Source organism: Equus asinus, chromosome 20 (genome assembly GCF_041296235.1).
Source record: "Equus asinus isolate D_3611 breed Donkey chromosome 20, EquAss-T2T_v2, whole genome shotgun sequence".
Lineage (NCBI taxonomy): Eukaryota > Metazoa > Chordata > Mammalia > Perissodactyla > Equidae > Equus > Equus asinus.
The window spans coordinates 22,534,190-22,551,589 of NC_091809.1; the positions used below are offsets into that span (position 1 = coordinate 22,534,190).

Consider the following 17,400-nt stretch of genomic DNA (forward strand, 5'->3'; position numbering starts at 1 on the left):
ACGGGACAGCAAAGGCTGTGAAAATGATCTAGGTCAGGGGTCCCCAAACTTTTCCCTTAAAAGGCCAGATAGTAAATACTTCCGGCTTTGCAGGCCACATCTTAGGTGCAGCTTGTCAACTCCGCTTTGTGGTATGAAAACAGCCACAGACAGTGTGCAAACGGGTGGGCGGGGCCAGCATCTGCTCTTGGCGATGTTCTGGTTTGTAAGCTGGGTGGGGGTTCACGGGGGGTCAGTCACTGTGATGTCTGGTTCGTGAGTCCATCAGCGGACATTCTTGGCTGGATTCAGTATTAGACTCTTGCCGAGCGCTCAGCAGGCCCCTGGTGCTCCGCGGCGCCTGACGCTCCTCTTGGCTCCTCAGTGACCCTGTGCGAGGGCCCCAGCAAGTTCAAGTGCCGCAGCGGCGAGTGCATCCCCCTGGACAAGGTGTGCAACTCGGCCAGGGACTGCCAGGACTGGTCGGACGAGCCCCTCAGGCAATGCGGTGAGCCTCGGGGTGCAGAGCTCGTGCTGAGCTGGGGGGGGGGGGGTAGGACCAGACATGGGTGCCGTGGTCCCTCGAGGGTCCAGCTGCCGCCGTTGCCCGTGAGAGCTGTGGCCCTGGGGAAAGATGGTGGTGAGGGCAATGAGGGTAAGTGGATCCGCTTCTAAGCCTCATTTTCATATCCGCAGGATGGGGCAGCCTTGCTCACACGTCCCAGGGCTGCTGGGATCGGCCGGTGGGTCCCCCAGGAAGTGTCAGTGGTGCTCTGTGATCCAGGGCTGTGTAGATGCTTTGGACTTTTCAGGCCGCGTGCTCTGTCACAGATAGTCAGCTCAGCTGGTGTAGCAAGAAAACAGCCATAGAAACGCATAACTATGCGACCAAATGTGTGTGGCTCTGCCCCAGGAAAGCTCTGTCACAGACACGGAAATGTGGATTTCATCAAACTTCACATGTCCTGAAATACTATTTTTCTTTCTTTCTTTTTTTTTGCTGGGAAAGATTCTCCCTGAGCTAACATCTACTGCCGATCTTCTCTCTTTTTTTCTTTTTCCTCCCCAAAGCCCCAGTGCACAGTTGCATATTCTAGTTGTAAGCCCTTCTAGTTCTTCTGTGTGGGATGCTGCCACAGCACGGCTACTGACAGACGGGTGGTGTGGTTCTGTGCCGGGGCCCAAACCCTGGCCGCCGAATCAGAGCTCAGCGAACTATAACCACCAGTCCCTCAGGGCTGACTCTTATATTTCTTTTCAATAATTTAAAAGTGTAAAAACCATCCTTAGCTTTCGGGCTGTGCACGAACAGGTGGCAGGTGGGCAAGAGGCCGAGGAGGGCGAGGGCAGAGTCCGCAGCCAGGCCCCCCGGCTTCCGGTCCAGCTGTGTGATCTTTGGCAAGTCATTTAACGTGGCCGTGCCTCAGTTTCCCCAGCTGCAGTTCAACTGTCTTTACGATTGTAGGGAGGATTAAATTAGTTAATATTTGTAACTGTAGTAAGTAGTGTGTGGCTTTTAATTTTTTATAATTAAAAACAATTTTAATTGTGGTAAAAAAAATAACAAAGTTTACCATCTTAACCATTTTTAAGTGTCCGCTTCAGTGGCATTAAGCCCATTCACATTGCTGTTCAGCCGTCCCCACCATCCATCTCCAGAACCTTCTCGTCTTCCCAAACTGAAGCTCTGTCCCCATGAAACACCATCTCCCCTCCCCTCCCCCGGCCCCCGGCCCCACCTTCTCCTTTCTGTCCCTGTGGATCTGGCCCCTCTAGGGGCCTCCTCCAGGTGGAATCAGACAGCATTTGTCCTTTTGTGACTGGCGTCTGTCACTCGGCAGAATGTCCTCCAGGTTCCTCCATGGCGTTCATGTGACAAGAGTTATTTTCAGTCTTCTTAGGGGTCATGTTACTTCGCCGGCCTCCAAGTCATTGCTGTGACTGCGATAAAGATGGTGAAATAGCACAGGGTGACGGGGAAGGGGTGGCTGGAGGCCCGAGTGTGACCGATCTGTGTCCCCCGCCCGGTGCAGGGACTAACGAGTGCCTGGACAACAATGGCGGCTGCTCCCACATCTGCAGCGACCTCAAGATCGGCCACGAGTGCCTGTGTCCCGAGGGCTTCCGGCTGGTGGACCAGCGGAGATGTGAAGGTGATTCCTGAGCAGAGCAGGGTGCCCTGGGCCTCCTCAGCCTTTTCCCCAGATGTGGTGACCAAACCCTCTGTGCCTCAGTTTCCCTGTCAAGTGGGTGTGAAAGCAGTCCCCACCTCACATAGTAGGAGGATTTAATGAGATTCCCAATGCACGGGATGTCTAGTGGACCCCGAAGAAGCACTTGGTTCTTGCCCCCCTTCCTTTTTTTTTGGTGAGGAAGATTGGCCCTGAGCTAACATCTGTTGCCAATCTTCCTCTTTGTTTTTTCTCTGCAAAGCCCCAGTACATAGTTGCATATTCTAGTTGTAGGTCCTTCTAGTTCTTCTCTGTGGACGCCACCTCAGCATGGCTTGATGAGTGGTGTGTAGGTCTGCATCCAGGATGCAACCCTGTGAACCTTGGGGCCGCCAAAGCGAACTTAACTGCTATGCCACTGGCTGCCTCGGTTCTTGCCTTTTGGGGTTAATAATTAAAGAAACTGCAACCAAAGATTTTTTGCCCTGCTGGCTGCACCCCTGAGGTGAACAGTGAGGTCAGGTCATTGCTGGAGACGACACTTGTTCGTTTCCACGATTCCATTTCTGAGCCCGATGGTCACCGAGACCCTGGCCTCAGATCTTCCCCAGAGAGGGCGTGCTGTCCCCCATTTGCCACTGGGGGGCACGGCTTTTGGTTGGAGTGCGCCGCTCCATCCACACCAGAGGGGGAGACGCCCCCAACCCCCTTCTCTGTCCCGACTTGCAGACATTGACGAGTGTCAGGACCCTGACGCCTGCAGCCAGCTCTGCGTGAACCTCGAGGGCGGCTACAAGTGTGAGTGTGAGGCGGGTTTCCAGCTGGACCCCCTCACCAAGGCCTGCAAGGCCACAGGTGAGCACGGGGAGGGGAGCGCCATGCCACGGGGATTTCACCATGTGAACTTCGCACGGACTCAAGTGACCTGGGGGTAGCTGTCGCCGAGGCCTCTGGCCCCGAAAGGGCAGCCCAGTTAGGATGTGGCCTTACTAGGAGGCTGCCGCACCGTCCTGCTTCTCCACAGACCCAGGGCGGCCCCGCGGGGGACAGCTGGCAGCCCCCAGCGCTGCCGTGGGCTTCGGGGGTCAGGAAGTGAAAAGCTGTGACCCCAAACAGCCCACACCCCCCCAGCTGTTATTAACCAAAGGCACTTACACCCCAAAAACAAGTGCATTTAAGAGAGACCAGAATAGAAGAGCTCGTAATGAAACGAGAGAGTGGAAATCGCTGAGTCTCTTTGCCACCTGAAGGTTAGGTTGGAACTGCCACCGAGGGCTAATTCTTACAATCAGCTAAATCAAAGGACCCCGTGATTTTGGAGGCGTCATCCTGGCGGGGTTTTCTGGTCGTGCAAATGCCCCTTTTTGTGTCATCTTCCGCTTCTGCAGTGTGATTCCCGTGACGGCCAATTTTGCAGAAATACCTGCTGCCGTTTCCCCAAGGGCCCCTTAGGCCATAAGTCTTTGTCCCCTGTTGTCGTCCTTTTTGACAGCTGCCTGGCCTCCCTCCGTCACATCCCTGTGTGTGTCCCGGTTCTGGGGCAAAGTGGGGACTGAGTTCATAAAACCCTCCAGGATTTGAGACTTCACTGCCATTCCAGTCTGTAGGGCTCAGTGTCTATATGGTCTTCAACCCCGGGGCTGGGAAGCGATATTGGGAGTGAGGTCAGTTGTAGAAGTGGTCCGTTTGTTGGTCAAGATTGGTGTCAGAGTGACTGCTCAGCCCCCACTGTTGGGGCAACCCGCGTTCGAGTCCTGGCTCTGCCACTCACTCGCTGTGTGACCTTGGACAAGTCCCTTCCCCTCTCTGAGCCTCAATCCCCTTATCTAGAAAGGGGGGTTGCATCATCGGAGTGTAAGGATCAGTGAGGAAAAATGAGTAGGAAAAGCAGCAAGCAGAATTCCCTGCCCTTAGGATTTGCTCTGTACGTATGAGCCATGATCACGTCTTCATCCTTATCCTCTAGTTGTAAAATGCTGGGGCCCACGTGGCTCAAAGTATAGGTGTTATTATTATTCAGCTAAAGTGAGGCTTTAAAGATCAGGAGACGACAGCCGTTGACAAGCCAGCTTGTCACTCACGGTTCCCGGGAGGAGGGGGCGCCACGCAGGGCCACACGGGGAAGCACCAGCAGAAGGCAGAAGGATTGAGGGCGACGTGTGGGCAGGAGCCCCTGTCGTGGTTTCCACCAGAAGCAACGGAGGTGGCAGGGTGTCCGTTGGGATTGGCTGGTTGGAATGATTTCAGCCGGCTCTGGGGTGCCGGGCGTGTCCCTGGTTGTCAGGTCCCTGGCCCTGAGGGGACCAGGCAGGGGCAGTGGCTGGTTAGTTTGCATTTTGAAGTCGCTGACTATGTCTAGGGACCAGCTCGCCCCGGGAGGGGCCGTCCCTCTGGGATCTCCGTGGCCTCGCGTGTCAGAGCATCAGAAGCTCGTAGTTTGTACACAGGGAGGCCCTTTCCACGCCGTGTCGGGTGTCTCCTCTGCTTCAGACGGACCTCACAGGGTGACGGGTGGGGGCGTGCGGGTCCCTTGCACGCCCCTGAGCATCCCTCCCGGGTCCCCAGGCACCATCGCTTATCTGTTCTTCACCAACCGCCACGAGGTGAGGAAGATGACGCTGGACCGCAGCGAGTACACCAGCCTCATCCCCAACCTGAAGAACGTGGTCGCCCTGGACACGGAGGTGGCCAGCAACAGGGTCTACTGGTCTGACCTGTCCCAGAGAAAGATCTACAGGTGAGCCCGGCCCCACGCCCCGCCGCCCGGGGGTGAAATGAGCGCCCTTGGTGCCAGCGCATTCCTGCTCCCCTTCCTCCCTCCTCAGCACCCAGATCGACAGAGCCCCCAGCTTCTCCTCCTACGACACCGTCATCGGCGAGGACCTGCAGGCCCCCGATGGGCTGGCAGTCGACTGGATCCATGGCAACATCTACTGGACCGACTCCGTCCTGGGCACCGTCTCCGTGGCCGACACCAAGGGGCTGAAGAGAAAGACACTCTTCAAGGAGAAGGACTCAAAGCCGAGGGCCATCGTGGTGGACCCTGTTCACGGGTGAGTGTCCCCAAAGCTGAGGGGCTCAGAGGCTGAAGAACCAGTTAGGGCTCCGGGGGGTGGGGAAGGTCTGTGCCCGAGGTGGGCAAGACCAAGTGGGGTGGGCGCTGTCCGGAGCCGCAGAGCCAAAAAGAACAAGGCCTGGAAGGGCGGGCCTTCCCCACCCACCCTTTGGGGGTCGTGGAGGGTGTGGGTCCCTCTCGATGTCTGCGTTACCTGAGATGGACCCGGAGCCTCAAAAGTCCTGGGCTTGGAATGAGAATCCAAAATCAGAAATCAAACTACTGATTGAAATCGGTATTAGAAATTAATACTGGGGGCCAGCCCCATGGCATAGTGGTTAAGTTCCACATGCTCCACTTCGGTGGCGCAGGTTTGTGGGTTTGGATCCCAGGCATGGACCTACACCACTCATCAGCCACGCTGAGGTGGCAGCTCACATACAAAATGAGGAAGATGGGCACAGATGTTAGCTCAGGGCCAATCTTCCTCAGCAAAAAAAAAAAAAAAAAAAAAAAAAAAATTAATTCTTATTAGAAATTAGAAATTTCAATTCTGATTGAGTATCTAAGGGCAGAGCATCATCTACCAGGACAGGACTGGAGAAAAGTAAAAACCCTCAGGTCTAGCGTTAGTCGATTGAGAGTTGTTTCGAGGTCGCCACCCCGTGGAGCCCCCAGGAGGGTGTCTGCAGGGGCCTGTGGCTGACTCAGCAGCTCCAGGACCCACAGGGACCAGTGTGGCCTGTGGAAAGCCTGGCTCCCTCCCATGAACTTTGCACCTGTCAGACCACATCTGCCACCTCAGCACGTCACATGTGGAATTTCACAATTCCAGAGGCGTGCAGACAACCGGGCGGACAGCCTGTTCTGGCTGCAATAGTTGGAGAAAAGGGAGCTTTGGCTTCTGGGAGGGAACGTGAGAGAAGGCGCATCTGGCGCCTCCACGTGGCATCCAGGGCTCAGTCTTGTCAGATCGGATCGAACTGGGGGTGAAGATGGGCCCCGGGCAGGTCCCCCCCCACAGGACTAATGCCATCATCCGGTGGAGGGACACGCGGTCCAGTGAACCGGGCCACAACTACCAGGAGAGAGAGACGCCCAGAAAAAATCCACTTAGACACAAGTGGTGGGGACTCTGTGCTTGTGTGTGCGCGTGCGTGCGTGCTTGTGCGTGTGTGTGTGCGTGTGTGTGGCCTGTCTGGTGTCTCTTCCCCAGGATGCCTGCCCGCCACGGCCCTCTGCTCTCCTCCTGTCTCTTCCATTTGGCACCTGGGGTTGGCCCCCTGTCGCCCCGTGGGCCATGATTCATTGAACTGCTATCCAGCACATGGAAATTTAGTATTTTTCCCCCTACGTCACAAAGCAGCTGGGAATCCTTTGAAGTGAGTTGTTGCAGTTTATCAGCAGGAGAACATTCTAGAAATTGGATAACTAGCTCAGGGGGGCAAATGCACCGACACAGCATCAGACTGTCCTTCCAAACACATGTTGTAAACCGGACCCTCAGCCAGAGGGCCCCCGAGGGCCCGTCCTCCCACACCCCACCCGTGGGCTGTCCCTCTGAGCCAGTTTCAGTGTGGTTGTCGTTGGGATTTGGCTACCTGGGGGCTCGTTGGCGTCCCTCCCGAGGTTTCAAAGCCCTTGGAGACAGGCTTGTAAATTTAGACCCAAGAGAACTGAAGGCAGGGACGTAAATAGATCATTTGTACGCTGTGTTCATGGCAGCCTCAGTCACAATAGCCCAGAAGTGGAGGCGACCCGGGCGTCCGTCAAGGATGAGTGGAGAACCAAAATGTGGTCCCTCCGTGCAGGGGAACGTTATTCAGCCTTCAAAGAAGGCGACTCGACACCTGCCACAGCCTCTGAACCCGGAGGACATCACGATCAGTGAAATAAGTCAGACACAAAAGGACGGACACTGTCCTCGCACTGATAACAAGGTCCCAGAGGAGTCACAGCCACAGAGACAGGAAGCAGCTGCTGGGACCAGGGGCCGGTGGGGGCGTTTAATGGGGACAGAGCTTCCATTTGGAAGATGGAAAAGTTCCGGAGACAGAGGGTGGGGATGGCTGCACAGCCGTGTGCCTGTACGAAATGCCACTGAACTGGACACCCAAAAATGGTTAAATGGTCAATTTTACATCTTGTGCATTTTACCACAATTTATATATATATATCTGAAGAGCAAAAAAAAATTACAGAAAATTCATAAAAGACCTTGGAAAGCGGTGTTTAGCATGCAGATTCCACGGCCCTGGTCCTGACACTGGGGTGAACACCTCCATCTGTTCACGAAGCTTCTTGAATCCTGCCAGGGCTCCTCAGGGGGCAGCCCCGGGGTAGGCACGGTTCGGGGAGCATGGGGACGAATTCGGGGTCTCCCCGAGGGCGTGTTTTGGGTCCTGGTGTGGCGGCTCTCAGGTGTGGGCGGGGGGGCCCTCCCCACTGATGCCCTCTGTTCTCATTGCTTCTCCACCAGCTTCATGTACTGGACGGACTGGGGGACGCCCGCCAAGATCAAGAAGGGGGGTCTGAACGGCGTGGACATTTACTCGCTGGTGACGGAGGACATCCAGTGGCCCAATGGCATCACCCTGGGTACTTTCGCAGGAGGTGGTCCCTGGGGGCCGGGCACTGGCTGCAGGAGAGGGGACAGTGTCTGGGCCGTGCCTGGACCAGGCCACACAGCCCCCTGAGGGTTTGACCGTCTGGAACCACACCGCCCTGGCCTGGGGGGTGCTGTCTGTGTGTCTGAGCTGCTTTGCTGGGCACGGCTGCCCTGGGGCCTTCGGGGTCTCCTTCCTGCGGGGAATGGAGTGGCCGGGCCATTCTGGCATCGACACGTGACCTCTCCTCGTCCCCCTGTGGGTTCCAGATCTTTCCGGTGGCCGCCTCTACTGGGTTGACTCCAAGCTCCACTCCATCTCCAGCATCGACGTCAACGGCGGGGACCGGAAGACCATCTTGGAGGACAAGAAGAAGCTGGCTCACCCCTTCTCCTTGGCCGTCTTTGAGGTGGGGGCTGGGAGCGCGTGGTCGCTGCCTCTGAGCTGGGGAGTTCACGCCAGGTGCTGTTCACTGAGCGCCACGCGTGTCCCACTAACTGGGGACACGCTGTCCAGTTCGTTCAAGCCTGTGCCTCTGACGAGGTCTTAGACCTAGAGTTACTTCCATTTTCTTATCAAAAGAGTCTTGAAAGGTCCAAAGCAGCAGTCCCCAGTCAGGGACCATCTTGCCGCCCAGCAGCCCTCTGGCAACTTCTAGAAACTTTCTGCTCGTTGCACTTGGAGTGGGGTTACTATTGGCCTCCAGTGGGGAGAGGCCAGGGATGCTGCTGAACACCCTATAAAGAGATGAGGGTCCCCCCACAGTGGGTCGTCTGGCCCCAAATAGCGCCACAGTTAGGATATCCGTACACCCGTGTTCGAGAGGCATGACTCAGGGGCCAGCCAGGTGGTGTGTTGGTGAAGTTCACATGCTGCACTTTGGTGACCTGGGCTTTGCAGGTTCAGATCCCAGGCGAGGACCTACGCACGGCTTAGCAAGCCACTCTGCGGCAGCGACCCACAGACAAAAATAGAGGGAGATTGGCACAGATGTTAGCTTGGCAACAATCTTCCTCACCAAAAAATAAAATACTATTTTGGGTTAAGAGGCATGATTCACAATAGCCAAGAGGCGGAAGCAACCCAAGTGTCCACTGACAGATGGGTGGACACCCAAGATGTGGTCCATCCAGACATGGGGAATATTATGCAGCCTTAAAAAGGAAGGAAACTCTGACCCACGTTACAACGTGGATGAACCTCATGGTCACAAAAGGACAAATACTCTGTGATCCACTCACAGGAGGTCCCTAGAGGAGTCACATCCACAGAGACAGGAAGGAGGATGGAGGCACCAGGGGCTGGGGGAGGGGGTGGGGTGTCAGTGTTTCATGGGGACAGAGCTTCAGTTTGGGAAGGTTAGAAAGTTCTGGAGACGGATGGTGGGGACGGCTGCACAACAATGTGAATGTGCTTAATGCCGCTGAACTGGACACTTAAAATTGGTTAAGATGGTCAATTTTATGTTATGTGTATTTGACCACAATTAAAAATTTTAGCAAAAGAAAAGAAAGAAAAAACGATGCCACTACCTAGTGCTGTTTCTTCCCAGAGGACCCCAAAGACTGGGGTGACGGGGAGACAGTGGTCTGTGTCCCACCCCCGTGGCTAATGAGATCCGTCGTCTTCCTTGATGCCCACGCAGGATAAAGTATTTTGGACGGATATCATCAACGAAGCCATTTTCAGTGCCAACCGCCTCACGGGCTCAGACATTCACTTGATGGCAGAAAACCTGTTGTCCCCAGAGGACATTGTCCTTTTCCACAACCTCACGCAGCCAAGAGGTAAAGACGAGGTGTCCGCCCCAACCTCCACTTTCCTGCCGGTGTCCTAGGATTTTTATGGAATTTTCTAGAAACTTCTAGAAATTTCTGACCTCAGTCTCACCCTGACTCCCACCTCTTTTGCTTCAGGGGTGAACTGGTGTGAGAGGACCGCCCTCCACAACGGCGGCTGCCAGTACCTGTGTCTCCCGGCCCCGCAGATCAATCCCCGCTCGCCCAAGTTCACCTGCGCCTGCCCCGACGGCATGGTGCTGGCCAAGGACATGCGCAGCTGCCACACAGGTGAGGGCGCAAGTCCTGCTCCGTCCCCCTGCTGGCTGGACCCTCCTGAGCCTCTCTTTCCTCATCTGTTCAATGGGGGATCGAGGCCCCAGGAGGCCGAGATGGGGACTCATGAGCTGGGGTAACCGTAGTCGGCCTTTCTTGAACGCCGGGAGGTGACTGTTAAGACACAGACAACGAGCGAGGAGACGGCCCTCTTCTCGATTCTTCTCATCCTTGGGGACAGTCCAGGCTGGGGGCCAGTGTGTCCATAACTCGGATCTCCCTTTTGAGCCACAGATAATCCAATAACGACGTAGATATTGGTGGGTTTGTATTTTCACTGCATTTGTTTTCGCTTATTTCTTCGTGGCCAATGGCTCTCCCCTCCTGCTCGTTGTCATGAGCAGCACAGGGTCCTCCGCGTGGCGCTCGGGCCCTGGGGCACCCAGGAAACGTTTGTTCTTTTAGAGACTGAAGCTGTCGCGACCACCCGGGGGCCCTCCACAGCCAGGCCTGTGGCCAGCTCAACGGTCAGGCCGACAGGCAGCTCGGCGGTGGTGGGGCCGAAGCACACAGCCAGCTCGTGGTCCAAGGCTAGCCCTGAGCTCACCACGGCTGAGACAGTGACGGTGTCCCATCAAGGTAAGGGCTGGGAACACCTGGCTGGGTTCATCGGGATGCACGTCTAGATGAGCCCCTTCAGAGGCTTTGGTGTGTAGAGGTGGAGTGGGTTTACTGTTGGCTCCTGTGCTGACTGTCTCTGCCCGGGCCTGTGCATCTCTGCAGCCTCAGTTTCCCCACCTGCCCATCCCCCGGGAATAGCGGGGCTGCACGGGCTAACCCGGGTGAAGGGCCTGAGTGCACAGTGTTGGCTTAGCCCACAGTCCTCCAGACGCGGTCCTGGGAATCTGAGATGTCACCACAGCCCCTTTGCTGCCCAGCGGGCCAGGTCCAGGGTGAGGCTGGTGAGGCACTCCTCCCTCCAGGCAGCCTCTGAGCGGGAACCACAAAACCCAGGGCTCAAATCATATTTTAATGTGATATTTTAAAAAAATTAAATCAGCAAACTGTAGCCTTCAGGGCTGAACCCCTGGTCTCATAAATACTGTTTTGATCAAAGCCACGGTCCAATGAGGCAGGATTGTGGAAGTGTAGAGTCCGAATCCTGTGTTCCTAAAAATTTTGGTATTTCGGGCCCAGCCCCATGGCGTAGTGGTTAAGTTTGTGGGCTCTGCTTCGGCGGCCCAGGTTCACAGGTTCAGATCCTAGGCACAGACCTACACTGCTCGTCAGTGGCTGTGACCCACATACAAAATAGAGGAAGATGGGCACAGATGTTAGCTCAGGGCCAATCTTCCTCAGCAAAGAAAAAAAAAGGTCATGATCTACACCCTCAAGGTCATGACCTCCTGGACGGAAGTCAGAGCTGGGCTCTCAGTCAATTAATGGAAGACCCACCATTCATCTCTTTGTCCACCAGAGGGCGCGCGACCTGTTTTTTCAGCAGCCCGGAAATAGAGTTCATAGACTTTTCCAGACAGAAAAAAAAGGCACATCAGCAATTTTCAGACAATTTTTTTTCTGGGCTGAAGCCTTTGTTCAACCATAAACGAGATAAAAGAGGAGCTGCCTGGTCGAGGGAGGCCTGGAGCCCTGCTCGCTGGGGCGGGCGCTGCTTACACAACTATTTCACACACAAGCCCATCCAGGGCTTCTCGAATTTCGCCAAGGAGCCCTTTTAAGGGAAAAACTTCTCAGGACCCCACTGCCGCCCGAAAGTGTTTTTATTACGTGGTTTCTTAAATATGTGCAAACAGAGGACTGGGTATAAACTCCTTACACGCAGTGACAGCAGCCGGTTGAATGGGACCCCGGGGGGTTGAATATCACCAGTGATGTCAGTCACAGCCCGCCGGTGTGCGGGTGGCCCAGGAGCAGCTGATTCAGGCTGCCCAGCCCACGGGCCACGTGGGAGGCCCGTAAACTGATTCGGGCAGTGCCCTCCCGTTGTCTGGCCCAGATGCACGTGTGTGGTTCCGTGACAAGGTCCCCCGCCCTCCCATATGCAGTATTTCTCAGCCACCAGGGACAGCTGGCACAGGACTGGGCTTTGGTGCCATCAAACCCGGGCTCTGGAACTGCTGAGCATCACAGGTCAGAGGGTGGCCCCTGCCCCATCCAGAACAGGCTCCTTTCCCTCAGATGCCGAAGCAGGTTGATAGGGCTGGCCTGGTGGTATAGCCATGCTGTGGCGGTGTCCCACAGACAAAGTAGAGGAAGATGGGCATGGATGTTAGCTCAGGGCAAATCTTCCTCAGCAAAAAAAAAAAAAAAAAAAAAAAAGCAGGTTGAAAAATCCCACCCATGACCTCACCAACCATTGGGAACCCGAGCCAAACCCCATTACCCCGTTGCTAACGAATGAGGCCCCAGTGGAGGCCAGTGTGACACATCTCAGATCTGGGGGACGCTCCACATTCCGTTGAACTTTGAAGGACGATGAGAAGCGTCCAGTGTTTTCTGTGGCCCGTGGCCCTGGCTCTGGATCTGAGCGCCCCTTGTCCTTTCTCCCTCGCAGCCCTGGGCGACGCTGCGGGCAGAGGCGGCGAGGAGAGGCCCCGGGGCGTGGGGGCCCTGTCCATCGTGCTCCCCATCGGTAAGCATGCTGGTCCTCCCCCGGTCCATGGTCCCCAAGAAAGGACCGCCTGCCCGCCTATGGGCTCTGGCCCACCATTCCTCCCAGGAACGGGGCAGCCCCGCGCATCCTGTTCATCATCACGGCGCCCCTCTTTCCAGCCTCACTCATGTAACATAGCTGAGCGCCTGCTGTGTACCGAGCCCGCTTCTGGGCATGGGGGACACGGATGTGACAGACGTAGCCATCCTGCCCCCTCGCAGCTGACGGGGAGCAACATGAGGCAGCTGATGTGTCCGATGGAGGACGTCGGGCCTGTCCGAACCCGGGGGGAGGGGACAGGGGGCGCCGCCCTGAGGGCCGCCCTAAATGACACAGAGCGACCTGGCCCCATCCTCGTCCACACAGAAGGAAAGAGTGAGTCGTGGCCCTGTGTTTAGAGAAAAACTCCATTTCTGGAAAAGTCGTAGCCCGGGTGTGGTTAGGGGGAGACCTGGGGGACCCTCGGTCGTCAGGAGTCTTTGGGGCGAGGCCGTAGTCTTCAAGGTAGAGGCGCATTACACTCACAGGTAGGTTTTCTACAATGGGCTAATGTTGCTTTAAATTCATAACAAAAATATTAACACGGGGGACGGCCCGGTGGTTAGCGGTTAAGTTCACACCCTCTGCTTCAGCCACCCAGGGTTCATGGGTTCAGACCCCGGGCACAGACCTACACACCGCTCATCAGCCACGCTGTGGCAGCATCCGATGGATGAAGTAGTGGAAGGTTGGCACAGATGTTAGCTCAGGGCCAATCTTCCTCACCAAAAAAAAAGAAGAAAAAAAAGGGAAGTGAAAAAGAATATTAACAAGTAAAAAGGCCAGGGCACCCGTTGGGTTTCGGGGCCCCGAGCAGCGGGTGACTGGCACCCCTCCCCACAGCGCTGCTCATCGTTCTGTGCTTCGGGACCTTCCTCCTCTGGAAGAACTGGCGGCTGAAGAACGTCAACAGCATCCACTTTGACAACCCTGTGTACCAGAAGACCACGGAGGACGAGGTCCACATCTGCCGCAGCCAGGACGGCTACACCTACCCCTCGGTGAGAGGCCACGTCTGCCCTGAGCGGGCGTGAGGCCCCCAGAGGTGCTCTCACGGTGGGGGAACAGGGACCGTGGGTAAGCCACGAGATCCTAGGCCAGATGTTGACAGAGAACAAGAAGCTGGAAGGGGGTCAGACAGCGTTTTGCGGGCTGGGAGGGCGGGGACGCAGTTGTCGATAAGGGCATCGGGCCGGCCTCCCTGAGCAGGGCGTGTGTGGTGTGCCCAAGGCATAGCCTGTGCAAAGGCCCTGAGGCTGGGTTGTGCCCGGTGTGTGAGGAGAATGGAGGCGGCCAGTGTGGCTGGAGCAGAAAGAGGGAGGAGACCAGAGAAGGGAAGGGATGGGGCAGGTGCTGCAGGACCTTGGTTTTGCTCTGAGTGAGGTGGGAGCCATGGAGGGTTCTGGCACAGGAGGGAGATGGCCTGACTCGGGTGCTCACCAGCGCCCCCTGGTGGCCGTGAGGGGATCAGACTGTGGGGCAGGGGACCAGGCCTGGGTGGGGCCGCAGGGCGGGAGGCGTGGGTGGCCTCTGGCCCTGTTTACCGGCTGTTGGCCTGATGGCTTCCGCTGCTCCTGGTCCTCTTGGCAGAGGCAGATGGTGAGCCTGGAGGATGACGTGGCGTGAGCCTCGGCCTGGAGTCTGGGCCTCCGGAACCGCCATCGGTCAAGGGCAGGAAGAGACTTTCTCCCTGGACCCTTGACCTGCCCCAGCCCTTCCTGAGCCCCCGACGCCCTCCTGTTCGTTCACCGATGGATGCGACCGAGAGCACGGCTGGCGGCCGCGCTGCCTGCCAGAACTTTGTTCTATATATTTATTCGTCTGGGAGGCAGAACGGGCTTCCGACGGCGCCCACGGGACGGCTTGGGGTGGGACTTCTGTCTGTCTGTCTTTCCATCTGAGGGAGAAGAGGAGAAACCGAGTGAGCTGGGGTGCGTGTCTGTCCTCTCCGGGGACGTCTGACCTTCCAGCCTCTCCCACTGGCCCCAGCTGAGGGACTGATGGGCGGAGGGACACAGAGTGAGAAATAAGTGGCTTCGGGCACCGGGGAGCAGGTGCTGCCCACAGGGCCCCAGGCGGCCACTGCGCCCCCTTCCTCCAGCCGGAGCCCCCAAACTCAGGAGTGAGCGTGTCCACCTCCACCTCGCACGTCTTGCTGGATGGCCAGAGTCTGCTGCTCGTCTGCCACCCCCAGGTCAAGATCCAGCCGGGTTTGTGGCCTCCCCTTAAGCCGGGAGGGGACTCCAGTATCGATGGCGACGTGGCTGAGTCCCGCTTTCTGGGGGTGGCGCCGGCTAAGCCCCAGCCATTCACAAAACCTCGACAGTTTCCAGAGACAGCCTGAGCCACCGATCGCTCTTAATCTTCTATGAAGTGCCTGACACCGGGTTCCTGCGCTGGGGACGGCAGCCTGCGGCCCCCACAGCATCCTCCCAGCCGGGGGGCTGCCAGGCCCGGCCCCCGCCCCCGCTCCCACTCCCTCCGGGCCTCCTTGCACTTTTCAGCCCAGAGTCGCACACTGTGTAAAGCCGACGTCCGTGTGGTTGCTTGGCACTATTTCCCTTTGCTTGGACCGGCCCGGGCCAGTGACCCAGTGCTTCAAAGCCAAGATCCGGACGCTGGCTAGTGTCACCACGTCTATGCAGATGCCCTCGAGCCATTAATTTCCCCGACATGACTGTTGTCATGGATGGGTGACCATCTGAACCGTGCACAGCGGTCCAGCCCTGCCACATGTCCCTTGGCTCTGTCACTTTACGGGACTTCTGAAACCAAAATTCTTTCTGCAGGTGTCACCTGTGTGGCTGCATTTATGACCGAAGAGACGGGGGTGGGGGGAGATTGTCAATTATTCACTACCCAACCACGAAACACTGTGCCCCCCCCACCCCGAGGGAAACTGTGAAACCTGTTGTCTGTCTGAAGCTGTAAATAAACCGTGTCCAGAGCAGGGGGCGGGTTTTGTGATATTTGCACTTTGTATATTGGTTGAAACATTTATCACTTATATATATATGAAAAAAAGAGCTATTTATTTTTGCAAACCCCAGTTGCTGCGTTGGCTTGCCGACCTCCCGGGGCTCATTGTCTCCGAGATGCCTCGTCTTTCTGTACAAAGGTTATTCGTGCCGCCCTGCGCCCTGCTCTCCGGAGAATCGGGTCCGTGTTGTATATATGGTTGCTGGGGGCGTCGGTGTCGCTTTTGGAACCGCTGTATAGAATGTTTTTATAGCCTGAGTGTCTTCCTGTGAGGGATGAAATTTCTTAAATGAACCATTTGGCTTAAACCTGCTTTTGTCTTTTGTTCACTCCCTTCCTCCGTCTGTTAATGGGCTGGACTCCCCCGCAGAAAGATCTGGAAATGGAATGTCTCCCCAGAGCTCAGGACAGGCTGCAGGCTCCCGGGGTGGGTGCCACAGTTCCCCGGGGGGTGACACCATGCTCAGCTAGGGGCATGTTCCCTCCTCCCTCCCGCTCTGCTGGGCGCCTCACTGAGTTAGGGTTTTGCTTGGTCTCGCTCATTCATTCATTCAACAAACAGGTATTGGGCACCTGTGGTGTGCCAGGTCCTGGTCTAGGCACGTGGGACACTGCAGTGAATCAAAGTGCCTGAGAGTCTGTGCCCTCAAGGAGCTGACATTCTGGAAGGGGAAACAGATACACACAATTACTGTATGTTCGAAGAATGTTCTAGAAGAATATTAAACGGCAATGGGAGGGAGAAGTGACAGGCTGGGAGGGGACTCCTTTATTTAGGGAGGGGTTCTCTAAGAAGGTGACATTTGAGCTGAGTCCAGAAGAATAAGAACTGGTCGGGTGAGGATCTGGGGGGAGAAAGAGCGATTTTGGGCTGGGACCCCCCCGCCCCATCAGCCTGTAAGCAATCTTTCTAAGGACTCTTCCCCTTGAAACCTTGGGCCCCCGGAGTGGTTGGTGTGGAGTGGTTGGTTCTTTAAGAACAAGACAAAGGATGAAAATGGGGCTATTGAATTCATCACTAAGATACAGAAAATGAAGACATTTCTCAGCACCAACCGGAAGTGCCTGCGGGTCTGGCTCCATGTTCCGTCGTGGGAACATCTGGCCGGAGCCACGGGTGTCCGTGCCCTGCAGGCCACCCAGCACACCCCCCACCCCGTCCTCTAGTGCACCCCAGCTCTACCCGGGCCCGGGCCTCGGGGGCGTTTCGGACCCCCGCCTGTCAGGAGGTGAGTGAAACCACACACAGTCTCGGTGCATCAGTGGGGTCAGGTCAGGGACATGGCAGGTCACTGGACAGAAAGAACCGAATCCAGGGAACTAAGTCTGGACGGGGAAATAGGGCTGACCACCAGACGGCCACCTGTCGCTTGCTGGGATGGCGGTAACGTAGAACACAACACGATAACACGTGCCGGTGAGGATGTGGGGACATTGGAACCCTTTGCGCTGTTGGGGGGAATGCAAACGGGTGTGGGCGCTGTGGGAAACGTGGTGGTCCCACGAAAAACTGAAAACAGAATTAGCATCAGATCCAGCAATTGTACTTCTGGGTGCATACACCCCAAAGAATTGAAAGCAGGGGCTCAGATGGACACTTGTACGCCCGTGTCCACAGCAGCGTGACCCCCAATTGCCAAGAGGTCCACCCACGGATGGATGGACACACCAAATGTGGTCCAGCCAGACAGGGGAATTTTGCTCAGCCTTAAAAAGGCAGGGAGTTCTGCCCCACGCCACACCATGATGACCCTGGAGGACATTATGCTGAGTGGAATAAGCCAGACACAGGAGGCCAGATGCTGTGTGATTCCACCCACAGGAGGTCCCCAGAGGAGCCACA

The 17,400-nt window shown here is 56.5% G+C and overlaps 1 protein-coding gene across 1 annotated transcript in view; it reads left to right on the top strand.

Moving 5' to 3' along the window:
* Window positions 1–15,869, top strand: part of LDLR (low density lipoprotein receptor) — a 29,639-nt gene extending 13,770 nt beyond the window's left edge. Inside the window, exons 6-18 of the mRNA XM_014865504.3 lie at window positions 365–487; window positions 2,013–2,132; window positions 2,880–3,005; window positions 4,716–4,887; window positions 4,976–5,203; window positions 7,685–7,803; window positions 8,081–8,220; window positions 9,457–9,598; window positions 9,728–9,880; window positions 10,331–10,504; window positions 12,441–12,518; window positions 13,422–13,579; window positions 14,169–15,869. Of these exons, the coding sequence (XP_014720990.1) occupies window positions 365–487; window positions 2,013–2,132; window positions 2,880–3,005; window positions 4,716–4,887; window positions 4,976–5,203; window positions 7,685–7,803; window positions 8,081–8,220; window positions 9,457–9,598; window positions 9,728–9,880; window positions 10,331–10,504; window positions 12,441–12,518; window positions 13,422–13,579; window positions 14,169–14,204 (1,769 nt within the window). The 3' untranslated portion in view covers window positions 14,205–15,869. The remainder of the gene's footprint in view (window positions 1–364; window positions 488–2,012; window positions 2,133–2,879; window positions 3,006–4,715; window positions 4,888–4,975; window positions 5,204–7,684; window positions 7,804–8,080; window positions 8,221–9,456; window positions 9,599–9,727; window positions 9,881–10,330; window positions 10,505–12,440; window positions 12,519–13,421; window positions 13,580–14,168) is intronic.
* The last annotated feature ends 1,531 nt before the right edge of the window (window positions 15,870–17,400 follow it).